Raw genomic sequence first — 27,290 nt, forward strand, 5'->3', positions numbered from 1 at the left:
AGGTTATTTTTTGTAGTTCAGGAAAAGTTGACATTTTGGCGATACATGGTTTTCATTGGACAGTGACAAATATTCTGTATATATATAATTATATATTTAGTCCATCATGTTTTTTTTTTAATCCTGTGTCCTCCTTAGCTACTAGCTCCTTGGCTACTAACTGCGTGGTGGAAAGCTTGTATCATGTGGACGCGCCAACAGTTTTGTTGTCATTACTTAGAATTCCTCATGGGGGCGGCAGAAACTACGCACTATAGCTTTAAAAGCCTAAGCAAGGTTCGCAAAAGATGCCCTACAGTCAAGCCTACCCAAATACTCCATGCTGCAAATATGGATATGGCGAGTGGATTGTGCCACAGATAACCTACCGAAGGAGACTGTCGTGTGACTCTAACGTGTGGATAGACTACACCGTTGCCAGTGTACATCGTAGTTACGGTAAGTACGCTGCCACACCTAGGCGTCATCGCCGTAACGTTATGTCTGTTTCTGTGTCGAAAGCAACAAAAAGCCAGACTCAAATTCCCTTGTGTTTACACATACTTGGCCAATAAAGCAGTTTCTGATAAAAATCCGAAATAGAAGTTCTTTATTTATTAAGTATCTTTGCAGATACCCCCAATAAAATAAATATTCTGATTTGAGTCAAATGCACCATGATCTCACTGTGTGGGCTGGCGTTCTGTTCTTTAGCTAGTTGGCAATAACCCCAGCAAAGCTATGAAGACCAGCCAAATTACTGAATTATTTATTCTTTAATGGGTAAATGTCACTCAAGCACCTTCAGATTTGTATTAACGTTAGTAGAATACCCATAATAGTTGATTTGTTTACATTTTTTGAGTGAATTGATGTTCATTTTAGGTAACAAGTGGACGCAACTGTCACTAAGGCTAGCTAGCTCCCCAGCTATATGTATATTATTATATATATATATATATATATATATATATATATATATATATATATATATATATATATATATATATTATATAGCCTATATATAAACTGTTATTTTTATGATTTTGATCATATATCTTGTGACTTTACCTTCGTTAAGGTCCTAAGGCGTAAGACAGTTGATGATTGCTGTTGATTTTGTTTAAATATGCCAAATTGCTATTTTATTTATGATTGTTGTTCAGATGGCTGAGCTAAGGTAGCTAATGCTGGCGGCATCTGTCTCTTATTGTCATAGAGACATTCCGAACAAACATTCTGAGTGTTCATTCAAAATTTTAATACTTTTTTATAAGCATGATATATTATTAGCCATACATTGGCGTCGGGAAAGGGGAATGGGTGATTCGGGAGTAGACTAAAAAAATAATCAGGCTACATAAAATATATGGCAACAATGGCATAAATTATATTTTTCAACACTGAGCCTGCTACACGTGGAGAGTGACCTTATAGAAAAAGTCAAAGCGGAAGAAATAATAGATGCTTACGATGCCAAAAAGAAGTGTGCATCTTGCTACATTAAGACAAGACTTGGTTAGTTTTTTAAATGACAATGTATTGATATGTCACATGTGGAAAACACAATTATTATTGTAATGTATTTTATTGTGTAACAGTTACACAATAAAATACTTTTAGATTAGAACACCCCAATTTTTCTAGTTGTTATTGAAATCTTAGCAGTTCAAGTCCAATGAATAGCTTGAAATGGTACAAAGGTAAGTGGTGAACTGCCTGAGGTAAAAAAAAAAAGTAAGGTTACCCAAAACTGAAAAATAATGTACATTTCCGAATTTTACAAAAAGGCCTTTTCAGGGAACAAGAAATGGGTAAACATTGTAAAGCTGTTCTGCAGCAACGGAGGTTGATCAAGCTTTGAAAGTTGGTGCTACCAATTCCCACAGGTGTTCCAATTTGTCTGGATTACTTACAACCTCCTCTGTTTGTATAAAAGTATTGTTGGAACACACTGTGGTACCATACCCTCGTGAGCATTTTTTGACATTACAGAGTATTGTACTGCAGAAAGTAGTGTGTTGCTATAAAAATGGCGGGAAAAAGGCAATTAACAATGGAAGAGAGACAGACCATCATAACACTTAAGAATGTTGGTCTTTCCTACAGAGAAATTGCGAAGAAAGTCAAGGTGTCAGTGAGTACAGTATTCTTCACCATCAAAAGGCACTTAGAAACTGGGGGGAACTCTGACAGGAAGAGGTCTGGCAGACCCAAAGCCACAACAGAATCAGAAGACAGAGTTTCTGAGAGTCAACAGCTTGCGTGATAGGCAGCTCACAGGACAACAGCTTCAAGCACAGCTTAATAGTGGTCGTAATAAGCAAGTTTCAACTGTAAAGTGAAGACTTCGAGCTGCAGGTTTGATAGGTCGAGTTGCAGCAAGAAAGCCATTGCTAAGATGTCAGAATAAGAAAAAATTGGGGTGTTCTAAAACGTTTGACCAGTAGTGTACATTACAATAATAACAACCTATAAATATTTCACTGGAAGGTAACCTCTCAGTGAAATATTCATAGGTTGTAGAGCTTTTTATTGTGAACGGTAAAGCAGAAGTGTTGAATTCTGACATGTGTTGCCATTGACTGTGTAACCTTATTCGATTAGGCTATAAAAGAGAAGAGGTGCAGTGCCGTCTCAGTTCAGAAGTTGAAATCCTTGTTTTTTGTAAGATGGCCATTAATCCATTAAAGATTGTGAAGGTTGATGAGATGGCTTTCCATTAACGAGTTAAACCTTTTTCTAGTCTTGTTCTGAATATTACAGTAACATAGGTTAACACACACAAACAAGTTGTACACTGACATGGCATGTGTTATAAAATTAGCTGTATTACATTTTTATGGAAATAAAAACAACATAACTCCCTCAAACAATATCAAGAGTCTGCTTTTCAGACATTCCTGAAAGTTGTAGAGTGATACCAGCAGTAATTAAGTAATTTTTTTGTGTCAGATTTCAGTTATACATGACACTGTGTGGTTATGATGAAGCTAATCTGTATTTGTGTCTGTTTGTATATTAAAGAATGCAGGTAATGTATGTGTGTTTGTGACTGAGCCTGTTTTCATGTGTGTTTTTGTGTGACCTCTCTCTTGTATCTTTTTCCTTTTCCGTGCCAACACTTGAAGGCAAAATCATCCAATTGACTCTGTTTCCTGCTATTGTTCTGCACATGCAAGATCACATAATGAGGAAGCTGTCATTTACTGCAGACACAGCAAAAAAAAAACTAGATTTAGTGTTTCACACCACAACACACAATGGCCATTGCTGAAAAAAGGGTTACCAAACGTATAATCCCTCATGCAAGTACTCTGATTTTCTCTGTCTAAAAATAGGTTTTCATTGTCTTAATGATTCCAAATGAAAGAGCTGCAGTTTGATTGGTAGGCCACAAAACAGAGTAGCCTACTGGGTGTCAGAAAACTTCAACTTTTCAACATCACATTACCTATTTCTATTTTTTCATGCTGAGCAATTTGAACAAAAGCAAACTTAGATGATGTTACTTACTAAAACTGCTGTGAACAGTGTTTGGTCTGGGTGGAGGGGACAGCCCAAACATATGCTGACCTGCACAGGATTGAGCTAATGAATTGAGGAAATGTTTGGGTGGATTTTGGTACATTCTCTGCCACAAAAAAGGACATGTTGTTTTCTCATCATGTGGAATTTACCTGCAATAGATTACATTATTATGGAAGTTGGTTAATGTTAGATTATCATGATGCAACGCATTTTCATGAACAGGTTCTTAGAACACTGTAAACAATCTGTTAAATGAAAGATAAACACACCCTTGAAATCATTTTACCAAATGTATAATTTGTACTAGTTTGTTCTAACCTCTTGAAGCTGACATGACTATCAATTTTGCATTTATTTAAGAGATTGCTGACACCCAGGTTAAGTAAAAAGTTGTATATTGATTTTAAAGATGTATAATGACATTTGTTTCGTAGAATTACAGTTTCTAGGTCCACTCTGGTTCATAAGGGATTCAAAAACATTTAAAAGTCTTATATCCTATAGGAGTTTACTGACACCATGATTAGGTGACAGTTAGTATATTACACTTAAGTATTTTAACATTTTAATAAACTCCCAGGTTGTGGAGGTCCACTCAACTGTGTCAAGGGTTCCTAAAACTCATTAAACAGATGCACTCCTGACCACATAACCTGATTTATAATGAGGGTTTCTTAAAGGATTTATTTGTTATTCGCAGGGACGAAAGAAGTACTCTGATCCTAAACGTAATAATACCACAATCTAAAAACACTCAACTACAAGTAAAAGTCATACATTCAAGTGTTACTTAAGTAAAAGTACATCATATACACATATGTACTTTAAATATCAAAAGTAGAGCTGAAATAATCGATCGATCAACAGAAAATTAATCTGCAACAATTTTACAATACACGATTCATTGTTAAAGTAATTTTTCGAGAGAAAAAGTTGGCTTACAGTATAGTAGTAGCTTTTTAATTCTGAGGTTCCTTGTCTAATATGATAGCAAAATGAGTAAAGTTTGTTAGTTTCAGCACAAGGACTGATAATGCAAATAACCATTAGTTGCAGTAAAAATGGCCTCTGTGAATGTAATACTATATATTATATTATTTGATCAATATAAGTGATTTAAGCAGCATTTTAATGTTGTAGCTGTTTAAATTGCATATTCTAATGGGAAGTTTAATCTATACTAAAATCCTCTATAAAATCATATTTTATACACTGATCATTTGCACAGTAACCAAACTAGTTGTCAGATAAACGTAACGGAGTAAAACGTAGGCTACTTCCCTTTAAAGTACAGATTTGTACTTTTCGGCATACTACTTGAGTAAATTAAGTTACATTTATTCCTGGTTGGACCAGTGCCACATAGAGTAACTGCACAAGTCTATGTTTTATTGAGAAATAACAGTGTGGAGGTAAACAATCCTGCAGTTTGTCATTTTGTTAAGTTAAATTGAAGCTATAGTGAAATCAGTCAGGTCCTCCTATACTGTTGGACCACTTTCTTTTCTTTTCAGTCAGGCATCAGCCGAGCTAGCTACGGGTCTCTATGGAAAAAGTGGGTGGCGTTGTTGTATGTAGGCATGGGGAGAGGCGCAAAGCGACACGGCTGCTCCCGTTTCTAATGTGATGACAGCTGATTCTACCGAGACAGAGCCAGGACCACCGTGACACTTTCTACTGTCAACATGCTTTCTTGACCATCACGCTAAAAGAAGGCATTTATTTCCGGGCAGAATGACTCTGTGCAGAGCTGCAAAGCTGTGGGAAGTGTAGCCGCTCCAAAAAGTTGAGTCGCGGAGAAAAAGCAACTCCGCCAACACCACCACATCACCAGGCTGAAGAAGTTGGATGTCTTGTCTGACTGGCCTGATCCCACATTTTCCACAGGACGTTCAGACACTCTATAGGTAAGAAAAGCACCACAAAAAACAAGGCCTTTGCTTCGTATACAGCGCCAGACGAACTAGAAAAATCATGATATGGATGAGTAACGTTAGAGATACAAGTTTAACACCGGGATATGCTTTTACGTCTATTCGCTACTTTAGTAGTACTAGTAATAACGCGGCATTTTCCTCTATTATACTTATTTGAAAAGCTTTGTACTTTTATTGTCAGGTGCTGACAGTCGTTTGGGCGTACTTTGATCAGGATTTATCCTTAGTGCAGGCAGTCTCAGTGTGAATACAGAGCTATTAGGCTAACTGACTAATGACGTGAGCTGAATGACTGATGGTGGCAGTGAACACAAGTGCTGCAGACCAAATAATCCCCCCGCTGTCTGTCTGTCACCTGTGGCCGCTGCAGTCAGTTGTTCCACCATGTGAAAGACACACACACACACACACACACACACACACACACACACACACACACACACACACACACACACACACACACACACACACACACACACACACTGAGGGAATATTCTGGTCACAAGCACACTGATATCCTAATCTATTTGCTCTACTCTGTTCTAATCTCTGTTGTGTTTTATTCTTTTCTCTTTTATAACATTCTGTTTTATTCTATCATGTTCTGCTCTGGTCTATTATTTTAGTCGGTTCTGTTCTGTTTGATGACACGACAGTGTGTATAACTATTGCAATCAGTTAGGGGTGTGTTCTATGGCTTAAAGGATAAAATGACCGGACAGGAATGTCTGTTTTCGTTTTTATTTGGCAAATGTAATACAAAACAAGATGCAAAATTAAAATAAAGGCCGAATAAGTGTTGATACAAACATAACACCAATTGTATTTTATAGAGAGCGAACCATAGTGTATGTTATACGCTATGTGTAGGGTCTGTAACTTTCAAGCTCTGACAGGAGTCTGTAGGTATGTCATGTAGTTGACTCAGCCACTTGACACAAAAAGTCTGAAGCTGAATTATGTCCAGTTTATGACTTAAACTGAGTCAGCTATCCAGATTTAGTGGAACAGACTTGGAGTGTGCTGCAAAAATGGACTGTAGTATGGACCAAAAGTAATCTGCTAAAGATGGCAATCACATCAACATTTGTATAGTACTGACTTTTTCACTGACTGCTGGAGCTGCTCCCCCCGCGACCCGACACCGGATAAGCGGACGAAGATGGATGGATGGATGAATGGATGACTTTTTCAAACGTAATTATATAATTAAAGGCAAACAATAGATTATAGTCATAATTATCTCAGGAGGAATCAACCAAACACAATGCTCACTGTCAAAAGAGCGAAAGCCATTCAGTATCATAAGTGCAGAGTGTTTTTAGCGGTTACATCTGTCAGAAGAGACCCGACGGGCACATTTTCAGAGTCGGTTAACAGATTGCCTCCCTTATTCTTCCTCAGCATTTATCTATGTACTGTGTGTTGAGCCGTAATATGCCCACATTCTTTCTTTATGGCACAATGTGAACATACATATGTGCCTTTGCCATGGCAGCATTTACACAGCTTTAGTCATGGAGCTTTGGTTTGTTCTATAAAGTGTAAAATCCTTGGATTCCACTTGTGCCATTATTGTTTGAATCTCAGTTACAGTAATCATCATCCTCCATGTTTGTTATGTTCTGTTCCACATGTGCATGTTCATAAACAAAGGGAGTGGATGTTTTAATTATACTCGTTTTTAATCCATATATTCCATGCATTGAATCCTTGAATGCATGTCTTCAAACCATTCACATCTAACTGTATTTTTACTCCACCAACACCACTTTAGTTTCTGCTCTTCTGCTGCAGTAGGAGTAACAGTGCTTTAGCACTGGCACCCGCCATAAAGGCTTTATTTATTTGTTTGCCTGCAGGGATCCAACCACTGTTAAACTTTAACTTGTCCAGTCATGCGTACCAGGATTGTGCATGGCCGTGTTTTACCTTTTCCTTCTTCTGAGTCATACCTGGCAAACCTACTATCCCCCTTAATCAAGGATATCTTTTTTTTTTTTCTCTTCTGTTGTCATGCTTTTGTGTTTAGTGCATAGTCAGGATTTGGGATGCAAATAAACACTCACACACTGAATTATTTAACACTTGCAACAGGGTCCTATATCAGCACTTGGTGACAAAGAAACGTAATATGTTTGTGTCAGTTTGCATGCGTTACATGTCACAAACACTATGTAGTAGCTGTCCCCATGAATCCAGGGAGACATTGTGTATATTATAACCGATTTATCATTGTGATGTGATTAATTGCAACCAACCTAAGGCACTCTAAGCTACAGCAGAAGAACAGAATGTGAAGCGGAGCAAAATAGCACTAATAAAAGTAACTTTGATGCATGGTAAAAACAGGAAAATTCTAATTTTCATCCTATTATGTAATACGCCATCACTTCTGAGAGGTTTTTCTCAGACATTAAAAAAATGACATTCCTTACGCTCTTTGCTGGCAGCACAGTATAAGTTTGCTTAGCTGAATAGGCAGGAAAAGGCAGGAGAATTAATTTGATTTGAACTGGATGTGAAAGAGGGGAAAGATGAGTTTAGTGCTGGTATGAGCAGAAGCTGCAAAGAATGGAGTGAAGCATGCATATAATTAATCACATATACTGTGATATTTTAGCATAGTAATGCTTCGCTGACACGTGGACTTTGCATTTTAGCCCTAAGCTTACTAAGTTAATCATATGATTCAGGGTATTGGAGAGAATGGAGAACAGTTTTTGTTATATATATATATATATATATATATATATATATATATATATATATATATATATATATATATATATATATATGAGCTGAATCCACAACTTTATCTTGTTTTCATAGACAAAATAGTGAGGCTTCTTAAGATTGGACTAGACAGACTGAGACAAAAAGCCATGAAGACAGAGAGACTGATAAGAAGACAGACTAAAACAGAAAAGCATTTAATCAATTCTCAGTATTTTGCCCACTTAGTTAGCTTGTACTGTCAGGTTTAACATGGTACTGGGTAGATGAGAAGAAAATTGCTTTGATAGACATAAAAGGCGCATAAATGCCATGAGCTAATGATCCTTTGGCCACCGTACAATATTTGATATTCTGCAACATACATACTGTAGAGATACTTGGCAGTTTACTTGTCAGAGACTTGAGACGTGAAGCTGGACTTTGCTCTTGCTAACATCCTTCTACAAATAAAGTGAGTGTCTTGAGTATCTTGGTACCTATGACACATAAGATAAATAGCAGATTTATGATATTATAAAAATTTAATGGTGGTAATATTTATATTGTGCAGTATTTCTGTGGACTGCATTTTTATGGACCTTATTGACTTCTGTTGAACTTTTACGCCCTTATAACCTTAATCGTGTTGAACAATTATATCTGAAACTGAGAGCAATTCAAGTTTGTTTTCTCACATATTTGTTTGTTACCTATGTGACCATTTCAAGATAGATTTTGCCGGCACTGCAATGTTTTGGCCTCTTGCTGAATTCATATGGAGCTGGTATTACGTAGATTACTCCAGGCCAGTCCCAGTGAGCTGTCCCAAGAGTTGAATCAAATCCTAGTCAAATCTGACTAGGGTTTGCCATCTTGGCAGTCTCTTGTCATTGTCCTCAATTCACTGTGAATTGTTTAAATGTCTGGGAAGAAGATGTGAGAATTTAGTGTTTGGATGGATTTCCCTGAAACGAGCACACTTATTTCACCCTCCATTAAATTGATCCTGTTTCTGCAGGCATGTCATGATGTGATTACAAGGGAGAGATCAGTTATGTAACCGCTCATATGCAAACTATTAGGGCTCAGCCATGTTTTAAGGGGGCGGCATATCACCGGCACCTCTGGGGTTCTCTCAGGGAAAACCTTCCTCCATCCAAAAAGATCCCTGTATCCGTGACAACGTAGTCTCTGCCCTCTGAGCTCAGACATCTGACCTGTCCTCCTCGCTGTGGAAATGTTTATGCAGCCAAGCAGTTCCACCCAGTGTTTGTGTATATGTGTGTGTGTGTGTGTGTCTTAAAAGCCATTCTTTTTCAACACATGCAATCTTGAGAAAGAAAAATGGAGAAACAAATATGTACAAAAGGAGTCAAAGGAAGGAAAAAATATATGAAATGAAAGTCTGAAAAATTGCACATTCCTTTGAGGGATGCCTGTGTGCTCACCAAACTGCAAAGATGCGAAGTGAATAAAATATGAAGGTGGACTTAGAGCTATGAATGAGCCAAAAAAAAAAGAGTATTTTATTTCCAATGACCGACCCAGGGTTTTCCCCTACGTTCATGGAGCAGCAGGAACACATCTTGCAATGTTCTCTCTACTGTTAGAAAAGTTACAGATGATCAGGAGAAGTATTTCAACTAGTATAGATGTAAATAAGACAGTAGAAACACATTTTGCTGTTTCTAAAATCAAAGTTTTTGTCCAGATAAGATGCAAACAAGACAGGAAGTACAGAGGTGTGGATAATGACTGATTTGCTGCCCTGTCTCAGCTCATTGTTAGCCAGGGATTGTTCTATAATGGTATTGTATTTCGAAATCCCTCTCACGGTGCCATATGTTTCAAATGTAAAAAGATACGTGTTTATTGGTGAGTTTCAGGGGTGTTGGTAGTCTGATTTTGTTACCTTTTGGACAGAGCTGTTTCCAGTCCTTATGCTCAGCTCCGCTAAGGCAAGGCAGCTTTATTTGTATAGCAACAAGGCAATTCAAAGTGCTTTACAAAAAGAGCAGTTAAAAACAATTACAAACATTTGTTAAAGAGAATGTAGATACGGCTAAAATAAAATAAGACCGGTATGACATACACAAATAAAAGTTACAGTGCGAGAAATGAACAAGTACCTAAAAATAAATAAATAAATAAAAAGTCTTCAGCCTTGATTTAAAAGAACTGAGAGTTGCAGCAGATCTGCAATTTTCTGGGAGTTTGTTCTACATAATGTGGAGCATAAAAACTGAACGCTACGTCCCCCTGTTTAGTTCGGACTCTGGGGACAGAAAACAGAGCTGTCCCAGACGACCTGAGAGGTCTGGGTGGTTCTTAATGAAGCAGCAGATCAGGAATGTATTTTGGCCCTAAACCATTCAGTGCTTTATAAACCAACCGTAGTATTTTTAAATGAATTAGACTAAGGTAACCAGCGGCTGGCTGTAGATTCACTCTCATCTGGGCAAGAAACAATACTGTAGTTCCTTGAATGTTATACTATTCCTTTAATTGTATTGTTTAAACCACATTATTTTAAAGTTTAAAATAACTGATGAAAGGTGACTTACTTATTACCTAAACAGTTAGTTGTTAAAATCATATTATATTTCGCATTTCAGTTGGTGAGAAGAAAATTGTTATAATTTCATAACTGATGTGTATGATAGAAATAATAGCTAAAGTAAGTAAAGGAGTAATCTCCCTTCACAGTTAACCTAATTGAGCATTAAATCAAATGTGTAAAGGAAATTGAATTGCAATTTCTACAGACTTTTTTTATGTAGCTGCAGTCAGGGAGGATCTCTGTCTTAAAGTGCTCATATTACGCTCATTTTCAGGTTCATAATTGTATTTAGATGTTATATCAGAATAGGTTTATGTGGTTTAATTTTCAAAAAACACCATATTTTTGTTGTACTGCACATTGCTGCAGCTCCTCTTTTCACCCTGTGTGTTGAGGTATCTGTTTTAGCTACAGAGTGAGGCTTCTCACTTTTTTTCCATCTTTGTTGGGAGTCACACATGCGCAGTATCTAGGTAAGGACTACCACCCAGTCAGAAGCAGAGTATGAGGGCGTGCCACGCGAGCAGTTAGGCGAGCATTATAACGTGTGTTACAAAGGGACGCACGTTTGTCACGGAAGTAAAGGCTGGACTACAATAGAGCTGTTTGGAGCAGTTTGTGAACAGTGTTTTCTGTCTGTATATAAGGAAAAGACAATATTGGTCGAATACATTTGCAAACTGATACATTACCCTAATCACACATCTCAGCATTCTGTTTGGGCTATTTTAAATAAATCCCTCTATGTAAGCTATTTGAATTGATGGCGACAAAATAGGCTTTGTTTCCACTACATTGATTGTTTGTATTGAAATGCAGAGCTTGCATGTTAGTGTACAGTACTGTATATCTGCGTGCTCTTTCAACCATCTCTGTGTATGTGTTTACTGTTTGAGAGGAACGGAACGGCTTTGCCAAATATTTCAACAGAGTTTTGGCATATGTAGGCATTTGACTCAGCTCCGCCAGATGTGTTCTTTTTATCCAGCTGGCTGAGGCCACGTAGTGCTGCCTCATCTGGTTGAAATGCACTTAAAGCCAGACTGCTCTCTCCACTGTCCTGCCTTTTACTTGTTGTTTGGAGCAATAACATAAGAGCACAATGTGGTACTCCACTTTAAATACATTTTATATATTTAGAGTTTATGAGGAGGATTGCCTTTAGTAGATAGATACAAATGTGAGATTACTGTAACTGCAGAAACTGGGAGGTTGGGATGGCTGGCATGCAACAAAGGCCCCCAGGCTGCCTTGAACCCAGAACGTTATATAGTATGTGGATGAGAGCTGAAACAATTAGTCACAATTAGTCACTTGACAGAATATTTTGCAACCATTCACAACTTAAGTATTTTTGAAGCAAAAATGCCAAACATTTCCTAGTTTAAGCTTTCTAATTGTAGGATTTTCTACTTTCTTTATCCTATGTGATGTTAACTGAATATCTTTGGGTTGTGCACTGTTGGTCAGACAAAATAAGCAATTTCAAGACATGAGCTTTAAGACATTTTTAAGACTGATATTATATAGACCAAACATATAATCAAAACTTGTATGGATTAGACCACCAAGCAAGCAGAACGGCCTAAATAAATCATTCCATTGTGTGTGCATACTGTTACGAACAAATTATTTACCAGTCACAGAGCATAAAGTTTTATGTTGGTTCAGATCTCAATCATTTTAGCTAATTATGCCATGTATTTCTTACTGCTGTGGTTCATTACATTGTTTGCAAAGGATACAAAAAAATACACAACAGAAGTCCTATCCAAATTGGTTATGTCATTATACTGCAGGGGGTCTGTCTGCCACTGACTCTCTAAACAGGTGGTTGTGTTGACAACTGTCAGCCATACAGAGCCTTCTCATTCTCCCCCTCCTCGTCCCCCCTGTCACATGTGCTGAAAGACTAGACGGTCAAAAGAAAAGCAACAGATGTCCCACAGTTTTTAATATCCAGAACCATCCACTGGCTGGTCACCTGTTTTGGTGATGTTGTTCCGAGGTGAATGTGTTTTAGTGGACTCAGCATTCTGGATGGGAGGACTAACACTGCTGCACAGCAAACAATTGGTATCAAAAGACATCAGCTGTCATCCAGCCCACTCCAGAGGGTGTGTGTGTGTGTGTGTGTGTGTGTGTGTGTGTGTGTGTGTGTGTGTGTGTGTGTGTGTGTGTGTGTGTGTGTGTGTGTGTGTGTGTGTGTGTGTGTGTGTGTGTGTGTGTGTGTGTGTGTGTGTGTGTGTGTGTGTGTGTGTGTGTGTGTGTGTGTGTGTGTGTGTGTGTGTGTGTGTGTGTGTGTGTGTGTGTGTGAGATCCCAGCACAGGCACGTGCCAGTCTGCCACTCCAGTGTATCTGAATGAATGGCACATTGGTCGTGCATCAGAGGCAGACAGGCAGATAATGATGCAGCAGCTTCATTGTTGGCATCAGATGACCATTTTCAATAAAAGGTACAGACGGTCAGCAGATCCCACCTCCTCCACCCTGTACTCACACTAACACAGTGTTTCAGCACTCAGCCTGCTGTACCTGAAGAGACCGAGGCAAACCTGAGATGCTTTGCAGCAAAGGTGGACCAGTTAGGTTTAGTTATAATTATGTAGTGCTGAAAGATAAAAAAAAAGAAGAAGTAATCACTTTTTCTTAGTGATACTGGATTGCGATTAGTTTCTATAAGTTAAACTACAGGTGTGTCTACATAGTCTTTACCAACTTATCTTGTCTGTACATCAATAGCATAACCCCCATCCCACAGTTTATTTTTTTTTTTTAAACCAGTCAGAAACGTCAACCTCGCATGGGCAAAGCATGTGCAAAACATCCAATAGGAACGCTCTCTCTCTCTCTGAAATGACCTTTGATTGGCAAAAGTGTCGTGATGGCTAGATTTTCTGAAGCCTGAAAACTAAGAGGGGGTGAAGAAGTCTAGTTTTCTCTCAGACCACTTGAATACAATATGCTAAAAGATTTTTATGGAATTTTTGCTCAACAATGCCAAAAATAAAGTGCCTACCTTCCTTTTAATTAGATGTTGCATTAATTGGAGTGAAAAGGCCGATGTTTTTCAATATGGAAACCTTTCTCAACTCTTACTCATGCAAAATGCTAGCAATGTACAGCAGACCTTCCATCACATGCTTATCCTCGTTTAAATTGCATCATACTTTATACTAACTGATCAGTTGTGTCGGCAAACGCACATGGAACTTAGTAAAGGGTGATGAAGTTTCAAGGGCCATGTCTCAGGTCAGACAGTCTGTGCTTTGGTCAGCTGTCGTGTGTGTGTGTGTGTGTGTGTGTGTGTGTGTGTGTGTGTGTGTGTCAGCGGCCTGTCATAATGCTGTTACTTTCTCCAGGACAGTGCCAAGTTGCACACACTAGTCTCAGTAACCCATTCACCCTCTCTCCTCAAAAAAACCTTCTCACTATCCTCTGGTCTGGTATTTAATCATAACAACAACCAAACTATTATTCCTCCCTGGTGAACAATATTTGAAGATGCAGAATGCTGTCTTGTTTTTTTCCTTACTGTTCTCTGCTGTTAAAATACTTTTCTCTGAAGTCAGGAGTACTTTGTTCCAGGATACTGATTCACAATCAGAGTCCCATTGCTTATCAACACCTCATAAATCCTAACAGAAGAGAGACACCTGTTAATGTCTTGTTAGGATGTTGTAGTGTGTTAAATGCCCCTTGTACTTTTTCTAGGCTTGCCCTGCAGTGGTGGGTAAGAAATTAACAACGATTATTGATGTCTTCCATTGATGGAAGGACCGTAATCTGGTTCAATCTGGCACTGGTACACTACCAACAAGGTTGAACCATTTCCTCCAGACTTGTATGCTACTCCTGACGTGATCCCTTTTTTCCCCAATTCTCTTTTTTTTTCTCCAAATCTAAACAAAATGGTGGTCAGCTGGTGCCGTTGTGAGTCAGAATGAGCCACTCGCACACTGGTACATGCACAGTCTGAGGATACAACGAGAGGAAGATGAAGAGGCTTATTTATGTACTTTTTTTTTTGTATTTTAAAAATCAATTTTGGCAGTTTTTTTTTTTTTTATACATCGGCAAGATGATCCCTGATTAATGCTTGCTGCTACTTAATTTAGTTTGTGCAGTGGAAATGTGTAATTGGCCTACAGGGAGTAGAATGAATGAGACTTAGCTGGATATAAATTGCAACTAATCACTCTTGGCCTTAGTTAAGTAGGTTGAGACATGTCTGAAGTAGAGCTGGGCCTTACAGTGATGTTCAGACATGAAACTAGATTTCATCAATCTGATTTCACGCTGAATCTTAACATTGTGCCACGCTGATCCTAAAGGCAGCAGTGCACCTAAATGACCCATTGCATGATATTAACAAATTACATATGCTGATATTAAATATGTATAATATAACATGAAGAGTCTACAGCCATGCTAGCAGCTCTGTGAGGCTGTTTTACAGTGACGCTTTGAGCTTAATGCTAATGTCAGCTATGCTAACATGCTGATTAAGTTTAGCGGTGCAATATTTATCATGATCACCATATTTTGTGTGTAGCCTAGTAGTTTTTATTAAGGGAACTAGATTGATTTAGCACTTTATTGCATTTACTGTGTCAAACTTATAAAATATGAGCTTATTTTTTTGTGTCAGCTGTCCTGTGTAAAATTTTAATTGGACCATGTTTAACTACGGTACGGGACCGCAGTATGAATGGAAAAGGTGTTTCCATCAGGCAGCTTGTGTTGTCATTTGCCAGAGCAGGGTGTAAAAGTCACCAAGCACACGGGCCACTGACACAGACACACCCATAAATAACAGTAAGGAGCTTGTCTGGCTGGATGCAGATCTAAGGATTAAGTTGAAGAAAGCTGCAGCAGCCCAGATACTCTTCACAGGTCCTGGCACTGCCATCAGGGGTGCAAAGAGGTTTTCTGGGTGTTGGTTGTAAGCTCAGCTGTGGCGGCAGGCTGGAGTGGACTAGATGCAGAGTCAAGTGGTGGAAAGTGGGGAATTTGATACATGTACTGTTGATTTTTACCACATTCATTTTGAGGCATTAGTTGAAATAATAAACATTTTTACTTTAAAAGTATGGATGTCACAAACCGTGTTATCACACCACACAGGAAGACAAAATATATCTTAGAAAATATTCAACATTTTAAATAAAGACAGAAAGCAATTACAAGCTTTAGTTTCTCTATTCTGCACACAGCAGTGGAGTTGTAAGAAACTTAACCATACCACTGGCATCCAATATCAGGAACTAGTTATTTAAATCATGGTTTAATTCATTTAAATTGATCATAACAACGATCTGCACACTGCCCATATGTGCAGGCATTTGCTTCTGAAACGCACTGTGAATTGCAAGTGTTCAACCATGCAGTTAAAAACAGCATACTGTTTTGTTTCACTGGTTAGTCATATTAAGCCAAGACACACTTCTCTAATTTTATAGCTGTAACTACTTAAATTTATTGTTGGTCTGGTTTGTAATGCATTTGTGCTGCGAATGTCTCTATGTATGGTGTGACTTCCTGTCATGCTCATGCTGCAGGCTTTTATTTATGGCACAACATTTTCTGACAGAATCCTTCCTCAGTGTACAAGGTTATAGAGTAAGACTTTATTTGCCTGACCTGACACACCGAGAAGAAATCCTCTCCACAATCACACAAATGTGCTCTGTTTGTGTGAGCAATGTTCTTTTATTTGTGATTGGCTATCAAAAGGACAGCACAGTCTTGTTCGGTGTCCAGGGGACACGGGGGCCCGTTTCAGGAAGGAGGTTAAACAAACTCTGAGATGGGAAACTGAGTTTTTGGTTCCAGAACAGCTGATTTGAGTTGGTTCAATCAACTCAGAGTAGGTTCACTCAGAGTTAAGCACGTGCACTACCACTATAAAAAGGCAGCGTGAATGGAGCCATGGTAGTACAATTCACCATGGTAACAACCACAAACAAACTGGTCGGTGGAAATACTCATGCCACATACAGCGAGTTTGAACATAGATTTAGTTAAAAAAGCAGCACAGTGGCTGCTGCAAAAGAGAGAGAATTTGCGTGGGAGAAAATTGCTGCTGGAGTAAATGCGTAATTTCCAATATAGTGTATTAATATCATATTTAATCAGAAGTATAATATTACCGGTGAAATAGTATTGAACCTATAATCTATTTCATTTAGGTGCAATCCTACGCGAGTAAAAGTCCTAGGCCTACTAATCCCATTCTGAGGCTGCAGCACCATCATTAGCGGAATTATAATTCATAATCTTTTATTTCAAAGGGTTTACATCATTCACCTGCAATACTGTGGAACTCCTTTTTAACGTTTAAAACACGTTTCAGAGCAATCGAGTCACACTCTTCAGTGCTTTGCTACAGTGGCTTTACTAATATGCTCCGCATCACCAATGTTCTAAAGAAAACTGCTGTTTGCAAAAAAAGTAATGTGACACAAAGTGTGCTGGGAGCATGTCCACGATGAGTGATGTTAGTGACATAAGGTTATGTAGGCTACATAACTGATAGACTGGGAAGAAAAACGATACCGCTCAAATAGATAGGCTAGTAAAATGCATCTATATGTCTCAATATCATCTCCCGACGTATGTTTAACTCCCTGAGAAGTAATACAACTTCTTCATCAATGGGATCGTCGACAAAAGGAAATGCCATGTTTTGAGAAAAAAAAGTTTTATTATGGTCTCATTTTCACTAAACCTGCTTTCTGAAACAGACCCCAGGAAAGTTATCTTGATTTACTTTTAGCCTGCCAAACACACAAGTTCAGGCATTCTGTCCAGACCTTTATTTCTAAAACGCATATCGGTTTACAGGAACTACTTTCAAAAATTCTGACACAACAGATACGACTATGAGATCATTATCGCTCACTGGTTCATGGAGACCATTCCTTAAAGATGGGGGATATGTGATTCACCTGTGTGCATGTCCGGACATTTGCCTTGGTGTCTGACAGGCAGCTATTGTTTCATTTGAACTGAGGAAAAACAGACAGATGAGTTACAGTGTGCTCTATCCCAAAGAGAAAGGACATTATTAAGAAGCCATCACATGGTATTCTTTAAGGATGGTTAAATAACATAACATGACATAAAAATTAACAAAAACAATTCGGCTTATGTTGCATTCACTAAATGGATACACAGCCTGTCTGTGCTCATTGCCTGCTGTGTTTTTTTTTTCCGCCTCTACTTGCACACCTGCCTTTGGCTTGCATTAGTTAATGCCTCGCCTTGGGTTTCACTGTGCCTTTAACACTATGTGGTGTTGAGTTCACAACCTACTTCACTGTGAGCACCTACTGCTTTTGTTTAGCAAAACAGTACTGCTTAACCTTCACTAAAACACACACACGCACACGCACACACACACACACACACACACACACACACACACACACACACACACTCACTCTTTCTTCTGTAAACACTGGGCATCTGCTCCCTTTATCTACTGCCACAACCACATGCAGGACAACCCGACCCGCACTCTCCCCAGTGACAGTGGCACTGAACTGAACTAGAGTCCTGTTCCTCTCCCCCCGTGGCGCCATCGGCCCACTAAACAGAGGCCCCATTGACTGTGGCAAACTACAGCCCTCTACTCTCATTTCCCGTCTCTTTCAGTGTGTCTATCGCCACCTGTGGTTAGACTGTCTTCAGATAATAATACACAAGGGCTGGTAGAATACTTATTGAATGCAATTTTGTGTTGTTTTGTGTGTGTTCACTTATTGTGCTGCTAATTGAAGTAATCAGCCACTGAGCACATATTTGAATAGTTTTTCCTAAGTGTTATGTGACTAAAAGGGATGAAAGCAGTTGGTTTATAGAGCTTTGCCTCACACACATAACATACTTTTATTTTGTATGGACATTTTTATTTTTTTGCATTATCTGTTTCCCAAAGTATTGTTAGGTGGATTTAAACATGATTGGGGGAGCTGGATGCTCATTTTAGAAGAGCAGGAGTTGGTAAATGGTATAGATTTGAACTACTCATTGTAATGCAGGAAACACCTTTTAAATGCAGTCCTTCATTTTAAAATAAAGCTAAGACCAGTAGCTGTCTGGATATCATTTATTTAGGTGGTGCATTAATTTCATTAAATCCGAGAATAAATGCTGTGCTTTCACATAAGAAAAATTAGTAATTTTAAGTAATTCCCAATAAAAAAGATACGATTCATAAGAATTCCTATTTTTATTTTACAAAAAACAATAAAAAAATTTGAAAACAGTAGGCACATACAGTAGTTTGAAATACTTGACTTGCGTGTGAGTGTGTGAGTTATAAAATATCTACTGTGAAGTATTGCATCTGCCAGTCAACCAGATTAGAGCTGTAGTACAGCCGTAACCCTTGTTTACTCATAAGAAAGCAGAGAAACAGGAGAAGGGACAGAAGAGTGTTAAGGAATGTCCTTCAGCCTTCTTAAGTACAGCTCTCTCTTTTGCTTTTCTGTCTCCTTTTTTATTGCAGGTTTCTCACGCTCTCACTCTCCCTCTCATTTGGTGTTGTTTCACGAAAACTCAATCTCACTGTGAGGCATTTTATGACCAGGATTTTGAATGGCACCAGTGTGCCTTGTTCAGAAAACGGAAACAAATTCCCTCGTGAAAATGTCTTCTGCATCTTGACATTGTCTTATTAAAGTTTTGCACATTTAGTTGTTAATGTTATATATTTTACTAGTATATATATTTTTTAATTATTATTATTTTTATATAAAACAGTGTAAGAATGATCTCTTAATCTCTCTGTCTCTCTCTTTTTTTTTTTTTTTTTACCTCTTCAGGTTATGAGTAATGGAAGCAGGATCGGTGGTGCGAGCTGTGTTTGAGTTTCTCCCCAGCGTCTCAGAGGAGCTGCCACTCTTCACCGGGGATGTTATCGAGGTGCTTAATGTCGTGGATGAGTTCTGGTTGCTGGGTAACAAAGATGGCGTCACAGGTAAAGTGTCAGGGGTCATTATAACTTTAAATAAATCTATATGGTTAAATATTTCATATGTGCACTCTATTTACCAAAAATAACTTTAGACTAGTAGAAAAACTACACAGAGAAACACACTGTAGCTTACTGAATATAAAAACATGCCATATGGGAAACTGTAGGTGACTTATTGCTCTTTCATTTTAGCGTTGAAGTGTACATGTGTGATGCTTCTAATTCTAATTGTTTGACATGCCCTACTTCAGTTTTTCGCCATTTGTAGAATGAGGGGACAGGGGATTCAAAATGAAACACTTTTGCCCTTGATCACATCTGATAATTGAGAATAATCAATATTGCTACTTAATATTGCAGATCTCACTTTCATAATTAAGTTCTTAAACATTAAATAGTTAGTTTCACTTATCTCTTGATGTTCAATTGAACATTTTGCAGAGACGGTATAGGATTACAATGCATTCTGGGCAAGATGAGAAGTATGTGTCACTGTTTCCTCGCTTTCTCTGCCATTGAAGGGCTTTACTCACAAAAGTCCACTTAAAGTTTTCCAAGAGTTGAAGTACACTTAAGACGAGTAAGGGGATTCCCGCAGAGAGGAAGTCAATGTGGGCTGAACGCGCCTGACAAAACAATACATTTATAATATGACTTTCCTGGAAAGATGAAAGCTGCCTTGTGTGACAGGGAAAAATACATATTCTGATGTGAAGTGCTTTATTCAAATACCATGTTTTTTTTTCATTGAATCCAGCTGTTCTTGATCTGCTGGCATTCTCCAAATATTTGAATCTGTTGCAAAACCCCCAACAAAGAGAACGCTTTTGGCTTAGATTTTTTCTCTACAATTTTTTTTTTATTTCTAATATAAGTTGGGGATTGTATTACAAAGTAGTACTTGAATTGGTCCTGGTATTGGTTTTGTACACAAATAAATATTTTCAGATAGATTTCAATAGCAAACTACAGTCAATGTTAATATAATGAAATTGTATGTAGTTGTTATAACAATTACACTTTATCCCTATGCTGATACTATCTGCAAATTAAGAAACTAGGATGAAGATACTGCATCCAGATCACATGTATGTGAACATATCTGAATATTAGACACATCTGAATTCAGGAAGTTACAATTGTGTCATTGTCTTGAGGAAACCGTAGTATAAAGTGTAGTAGTGTAAAGTATTAGGCACATGTAGGAGATGGTTTTCATTGTGTTCACTGTGGTCATTCAGTTGTGTTCCTCTCTCTGCCCCCTGTCTTCAGGTCAGTTCCCCAGCACCTTTGTGGAAGAGATTACCATCCCCAGCACCAAGCCTGGAGACAGACTCTATGTGTGCATCAATGATTTCAGCTCAGCAGAGCCGGGCAACCTGTCCCTAAAGAGAGGTAAGGACATACTGAATGGCATACAGACAATGATGACTTTTAGAATAAACCTTAAAGTATGAATCACTCCTTGTCTTTATGATTCCTAGTCATAAAACAGACTTTTATCAGAGTACACATAGGCTTTGTTATCTGTTATTTGTAAGTACTGTAGATGTTTTGCACAGGATACTGGATACTGTTTTAAGTAGTACTACTGTTAACTCTAATGGGTCATGTTTTCTCACTTAGCTTAACGCTACTATGCTAACGTTGATGTCTCTGTGCTCAGGTAAATTGTTTTTGTGTTGCAGTGTAGTTGTGTTGTGTTGGACATTGTGACCTGTTGTCCCCACTGCCACAAACTGGGACCCACACACTTGAATGTTGCCAGAAATAAAAATCAAACAATGTTTTTCATACGCCATTCAATTTTAGAAGTATCGGGTATTGTACTAATAACTGTACTGTATAATAACTGTACATTTATCATAGTAAATGGAGGCACTGGTTTTCTTTGATGTCATCCTCTTTGAAAGGGAATTTTAGTTTAAGAAAATGTTAATGCTATTTACATGGTCGAAGTCATTTTAAATCCACATGATCAACTCTAACCCAGAACTAGAAACAAATTAGCATAGGATCAAACTTGTCATGACGTCACTCTGGCGTGATGTCTGGTTGAACTTCGATAATAGGAAAATGTCACTTTGTGCAGGGAATTTCAAAAGACAAGTTAGAACAGCTGCCATGACGTAGGAGTAAAGATTAATGAAACGATACACATTGAGTCTCATATTCACAGTCAGCTACAGATACAGGTTTGAAATGATTGATTAAGACCATTAAAGTAGCATTGATTATTATAAGGAAATGCTATTCTTCTACCCCAAAACAGAATTCAGTTATTTTATTTCTCATTTTTTATCAGTCAGTTGATCTACTCTTCACTGACAGATTCCACCTGTTTAGAAATGGAATAATCTTATTTAGATAAAGAGATGGTTTTTAAAATTAATTATGTCTTATTTGGTTTTCTCAGTTCCTGAGAACTTGGAGATAATGAACTTGAATTCTTGGTTATGGCAGTTTATTGCTGCACCGTATTGTTCATACAGTATGGGATGATAGACATTTCTCTGCAAATTGGGGATTGGGGACATGTGGGGATTTTCTACTGTAATTCCAGTTGTTCTGTTCTCTTTAGCAAAACATGAATACCTCTCTACAGGGTTAAAGATATACAGTAAAATATGATAAAACCTGGTTGCCATTGTTACAGTGACACATAACACAATAAAAACACAACATACACATTTACTTTCCATAACTCCCCACTAGATGTCCCCAGATGCCAAATAAAACCTACATAGACTGTCTCCAGCTGACTTCACATTCCTGAATAGCAATAGCGTATAGCAATAGCAATAGCGTATGTAATCATATGAGAATATGATTACATACGCTATTGTTTTTACTTCTTCTGATTTTTCATTCAACAACAAGCTCAGGCATACAACACTGATGTTTGCAGAGATCCTTTACATTGGTAAAACTTTTCACTGTTGTCTCTTCATGTCATTAGAAGTTCTAGTAGTAATCGTAGTCATAGTAGTAGTTGAAGTATTGAAAGAAATTGAAATTTTGCATAGAAAGCGTGTTTAGTATGCAATGGGAACTTTGCTCTTCAATAGCCACACTATGTCAAATAATGAATCAACAATTCATTCAGTGTCCTTTTATCATATATGCATATTCCTTATTTTATTTAGATTTTATTCTGATGTAACCTATGCCCAAATTTACTCAACAACAAAATTCCAGTAGATTTCTGTATTGTCAAAGATACATAACATTTCCTGGATCATAGGAAACAAAGGAAACAGTCTTTACGGGCCATCTTTAAATGTTCGTTTCCAGTATGATTTTCCATTGTCCTATTGGCTGCGTTCCAGTTTCAGTCCCAGACACAATGGGAGGTGGAACCGCAGGTCTTTGGAATGTGACCCCCCTGACTCCTGGCTGACCAGTCAACATTCCCATAATCCCTGATTCTCCATAAATTAGCAGCAGTGCTGACCCTAGTACAGGTATTAGGAATACAATAATAAAGGTAATCTGAGATGTCTTGACATGACCAGAGGTACCTGAATGCAGACCAATATTTGAACAGAAATATCTAAAATACTCAATACTTCACTGCAGTTCTTCTAATTCCGTTAAAGTTAAGTCAAGTCAGTTCAAATTAGTTTTTTTCCCAAATCAAATCAGTATTTATCTTTAGTTGTGCTAAGAAAAAAGCTGCCCCACAAGCATCACTTATAGGCTTGTTCTTTGTACTGTATAATTAATACTGTATAATTAATTGACCAAAAGATTGAATTAGAGAATCAAAGGAATATGAACAATATACATATATTGTAGATTGATTAGAGCAACCATCAGGGCAGCCTGCGTCTGCTGTCATTGCGTTTATATCCTGAGGCTTACCCCTTTTTTCCACCGGGCGCGTCTGCGATGTGTTCTGGAGGCACAGCGACCCCCGCGAGCAATCGCAGCCATTCAAGTCAATGCTTGGTATTCCACCAGCCGCGCCACGGCGCGTCCCAGAAGCATGCATGAAGCGACACTCTAAATATACGCGCCAGGTCTATTTTCACGCGAGCCACGGGCCGTTCGGACAGCCAGACAGGAAGTGAAACAGCGAGACTATCCAGTCAATTCACCAAAAGACACCCCCCCCCTCAATATCGTTTATGTCTACTTTACAACACCATGGACGAAGAGAGATTCATCATGGAGGTGGAAAAACATAGTAGACACCATATCTCTCCCCATTTTATGCCTATCCACTGTCTCTATGTAATAAAGGGAAAAGCCCCAAACAATAATCTTAAAAAAAAAATAACTGACTTAAAACGGTTTCCTCTGACATGATTCACATCAGTAAAATGAATGTTAAATGTGATCCACCTTATTCTATGTCTTTGTAGGTGATGTGGTAGTTGGAGAGGCAGGAGGGTCCATGGACCTCGGAGAAACCTGGCAGCGTGGTTGTAATGCCTGGGCCGTCCGTGGTCTCTTCCCCACATCATGTGTGAAGGAGCTGACTCTCTCAGGTCGCTCCAGGCTGCTGTCTGAGCGCTCCGCTCAGGCTCAGGCTTTAGAGCTCCCACCTTACGCTCTGGGCCAGGCCCGGGCCCTCATGAGCCTCCAAGCGCAGCTCAATGAGGAGCTGGACTTCCGCGAGGGTGACTTGATCATTATCACTGGCCTACCCGAACCGGGCTGGTTCCAAGGAGAGCTGGATGGCCGCAGGGGCATCTTTCCAGAGGGGTTTGTGGAGCTCCAGGGATCCCTCCGATCTCCTCAGGAGCCCGCGGACTACCAGTATTTGGACGATGAATCCGAACAGTTTTGCTACGAGGACCCTTACGATGTAGGAGAGAGGACTGAAGAGGAAGGTGTGAAAGAAGGAGAGGTGTTTATGAGAGAGGAAGAGGAGCAGAAGGAATCTGCATTAGAAAAAGAGGACGAGGACGAGGACGGTGTCTATGTTTTGGCACTGTATGACTTTCGGGCCATGGAACCAGGCGAGTTGGACTTTGATATGGGGGATCGCATACGTCTTATAAGCACTTTGGAAGATGGTTGGCTGGAAGGGAAGCTGCGAGGGCAACATGGTATTTTTCCTCATCGTTTTGTCAAAATGGAGAACGGTGGGCAGAAAACAGAGGAAACCGATGTTGTTGAACCAGAAGACAAGGAGAACAGCTGTACTTCTGAATACAGCTCAGGTCATTTATGTCCCAATGGGTCAGGGAATGATCCTGAATGGAGAGCATATGAGGATCATACAGTGTGGGACCTGGACTACTTTGAGAGGACTGAAGAGCAGAAGTGGCAAAGTGAAAACCAAACTGGAGCTCAAACTAACAACAGAGAACAGAGCGGTGGAGGTAGCAGGCCTGACTCTCAGCCACGTCGACCTGTCACCCCAGCACAGAGAGGGCCTGAGAGACCCAAATCCACTCCTCCAGCCAGGCCCAGACTCCCATCACAGCCTAGCCTGTCTGCACGTAGCCATAGGCATCATAGACCATCTTCTGGCGCAAATCGGTCTAGCTATACTAATGGTAACACTCGATCCTTACAATCCAAACTAACTCATAGCCTAACCCTCCCTAGCTCTCAGTCTGGTTTGTCTAAAAACGGTAGATACCAACAGAAGCCACCAAAGGATGGTGCCACCACCAGTAACAAAAGTCGCAGTCTTGGCCAGGCATTATTTAACCTTGCTGAGGGTCATAGGCAGAATAAGCTAACTCGCCATGCTAGTGTCAGTGATGCCGATATGATGATGGGCAGCACTGAGACACGGCAACGGTCCCAGCAGACGGTGCGTGGCTCCAACGGTATAATGCCGACATCCATCACCTTAGATGCCCTGGTAACCTCAGCCGGTGACCTGGAGGCCAAGCTATCCGAGCAGCTTTTTGAATTTGAGAAAAGTTTGACTTCTTCATATAGTGATACTAACATGAGCTCTGGTGCTCCCAGGGACATGCTTTCGGTAGCTGACCTGAACCAGCAATCCCATATCTCGCGCCACTTTTCTATTATGGACTACGGCGATGAAAGCGATATCATGCGAGGCACCTCGCATTCACCAGTGTCCCACCTTTTGCGGTCGAACTCTGCCTCTTCCTCACTAGAGAGACGCAGGACCCTTCGCCCTCCCCCTCCTCGTCCTAGAGTCCTTCGTCCCCCAGCCCCACCTGCATACAAACCAGCCCGCCCTGCTCCACGTCCCCCTCCGCGTTGCCCGAGACAAAATACAGCTCCGCCAACCATCTTCTACACCCCAGACGAATCGGCTATAAACCTCCTCGACCAAATGACAGAAGCGCAGGCTGAATTCGGTGACCTTGCAGCCGCCCAGGAACATGAAATCCAGTGCCAGCTGGAAGCCGAGAAAGAGCTGGAGAGAGAGATTGAGTTAGAGAGTCAGAGAGAGAAGGAAGAGGAGGAAAGGTACCAGCTGCTGCTACGGCTACAAGAGGTGGAGCATGACATGGAGGCATATGCACACACAGCGGAGGAACTCAGGACCATGTTGGAGGAGGAGGAGGATGAGACAGCCCGCATGCAAGCCATGGAGAATTTGGAGTTCTGCAATTACACGCTGGAGACACTGGCCTTGGAGCAGCAGCAGCTACAAGGTAAGACTGTCGGGCAGTGGAGTGGGAGAAATATTTTTGTGCTGGGGATGTTGTAATTTATGGTTTATGGCCTAGACCACCTGGGTGCTCTAAGATTGGGAGTTTCAGAGTGAAAAAGTAAACCGTTTAACTGTTTGCCCGACAAAACAAGACATTTGAAGACATCTCTTTTGATTCTGAGCAATTGTGGTGGACATTTTTGCGCACTAATGTGGATGTTTTTGCGTTGGAAGTCAGTAAGCTACTATAGCCGAAAGGATTAGTTGGAAACAATGCAAAAGAGAACACAAATAAAATAGAATGTCTTTTACTTGATGTCATAGTTTACTTCTGAGGCCCTGTTGCCTGCAGGTTAGTAATACCCAGTCACTGAAGACAAAATGTAATATAGCAGGAATCTAAAAATGAGCCATCAGTGCTTACCAGATTTCCTTTGTGACTTGTTACACACACACACACACACACACTCTATTTGAATTCCATTGTAACCTATGTAAACAAGACATCCCTATTTACTGTGCACAATGATCAGCGGAAGGAAGATTGTGTATTTAAATGAAGGGTTATCATAACTGTGTGTGTGTGTGCACATTGAGGAAATTGTCTTGTCTCACTACAATGCTAATTTAGAAAAGTATAGTGAATGTGGCAGAATCTGCATGTTGCTGCAGAGTTTAGGTGGAGTAATAGGAAATGAATTTGTGAATTTGAGATAAGCTTTGTCAGGTGTTTGAGTTTAATTTAGTTTCTAAGTATTCATAGTTAACTGCTTATACAACAATAGTTGTAGAGCCAAAGCTAATTGGCTCAGATTTGTTTTTACCATCTCATACTGTCTGGGTGCACAGTTCTGTCTCTGGTAGCCTAAAATCTTTTCACATAGGTACGAGATGCATTCCTGCACATAGTGAAAGGGTAAGCAATGCACGTGGGCCTCTGTCTCTTTTTCCACTCACTCTCTCGCTCTCGCTCTCTCTCGCTCTCT

General features: G+C 39.4%; 1 protein-coding gene across 2 annotated transcripts in view; it reads left to right on the top strand.

Moving 5' to 3' along the window:
- Positions 1-5,059: 5,059 nt before the first annotated feature.
- dnmbp (dynamin binding protein) overlaps positions 5,060-27,290 on the top strand; it is a 51,647-nt gene continuing 29,416 nt past the window's right edge. For both annotated transcript variants that reach the window (XM_028567500.1, XM_028567501.1), the window contains exons 1-4: positions 5,060-5,417; positions 19,558-19,712; positions 20,982-21,104; positions 24,077-26,305. In XM_028567500.1, the coding sequence (XP_028423301.1) occupies positions 19,568-19,712; positions 20,982-21,104; positions 24,077-26,305 (2,497 nt within the window). In that variant the 5' untranslated portion in view covers positions 5,060-5,417; positions 19,558-19,567. The remainder of the gene's footprint in view (positions 5,418-19,557; positions 19,713-20,981; positions 21,105-24,076; positions 26,306-27,290) is intronic.

The sequence above is a fragment of the Perca flavescens genome, chromosome 21 (genome assembly GCF_004354835.1).
Source record: "Perca flavescens isolate YP-PL-M2 chromosome 21, PFLA_1.0, whole genome shotgun sequence".
NCBI classification, from domain to species: Eukaryota; Metazoa; Chordata; class Actinopteri; order Perciformes; family Percidae; genus Perca; species Perca flavescens.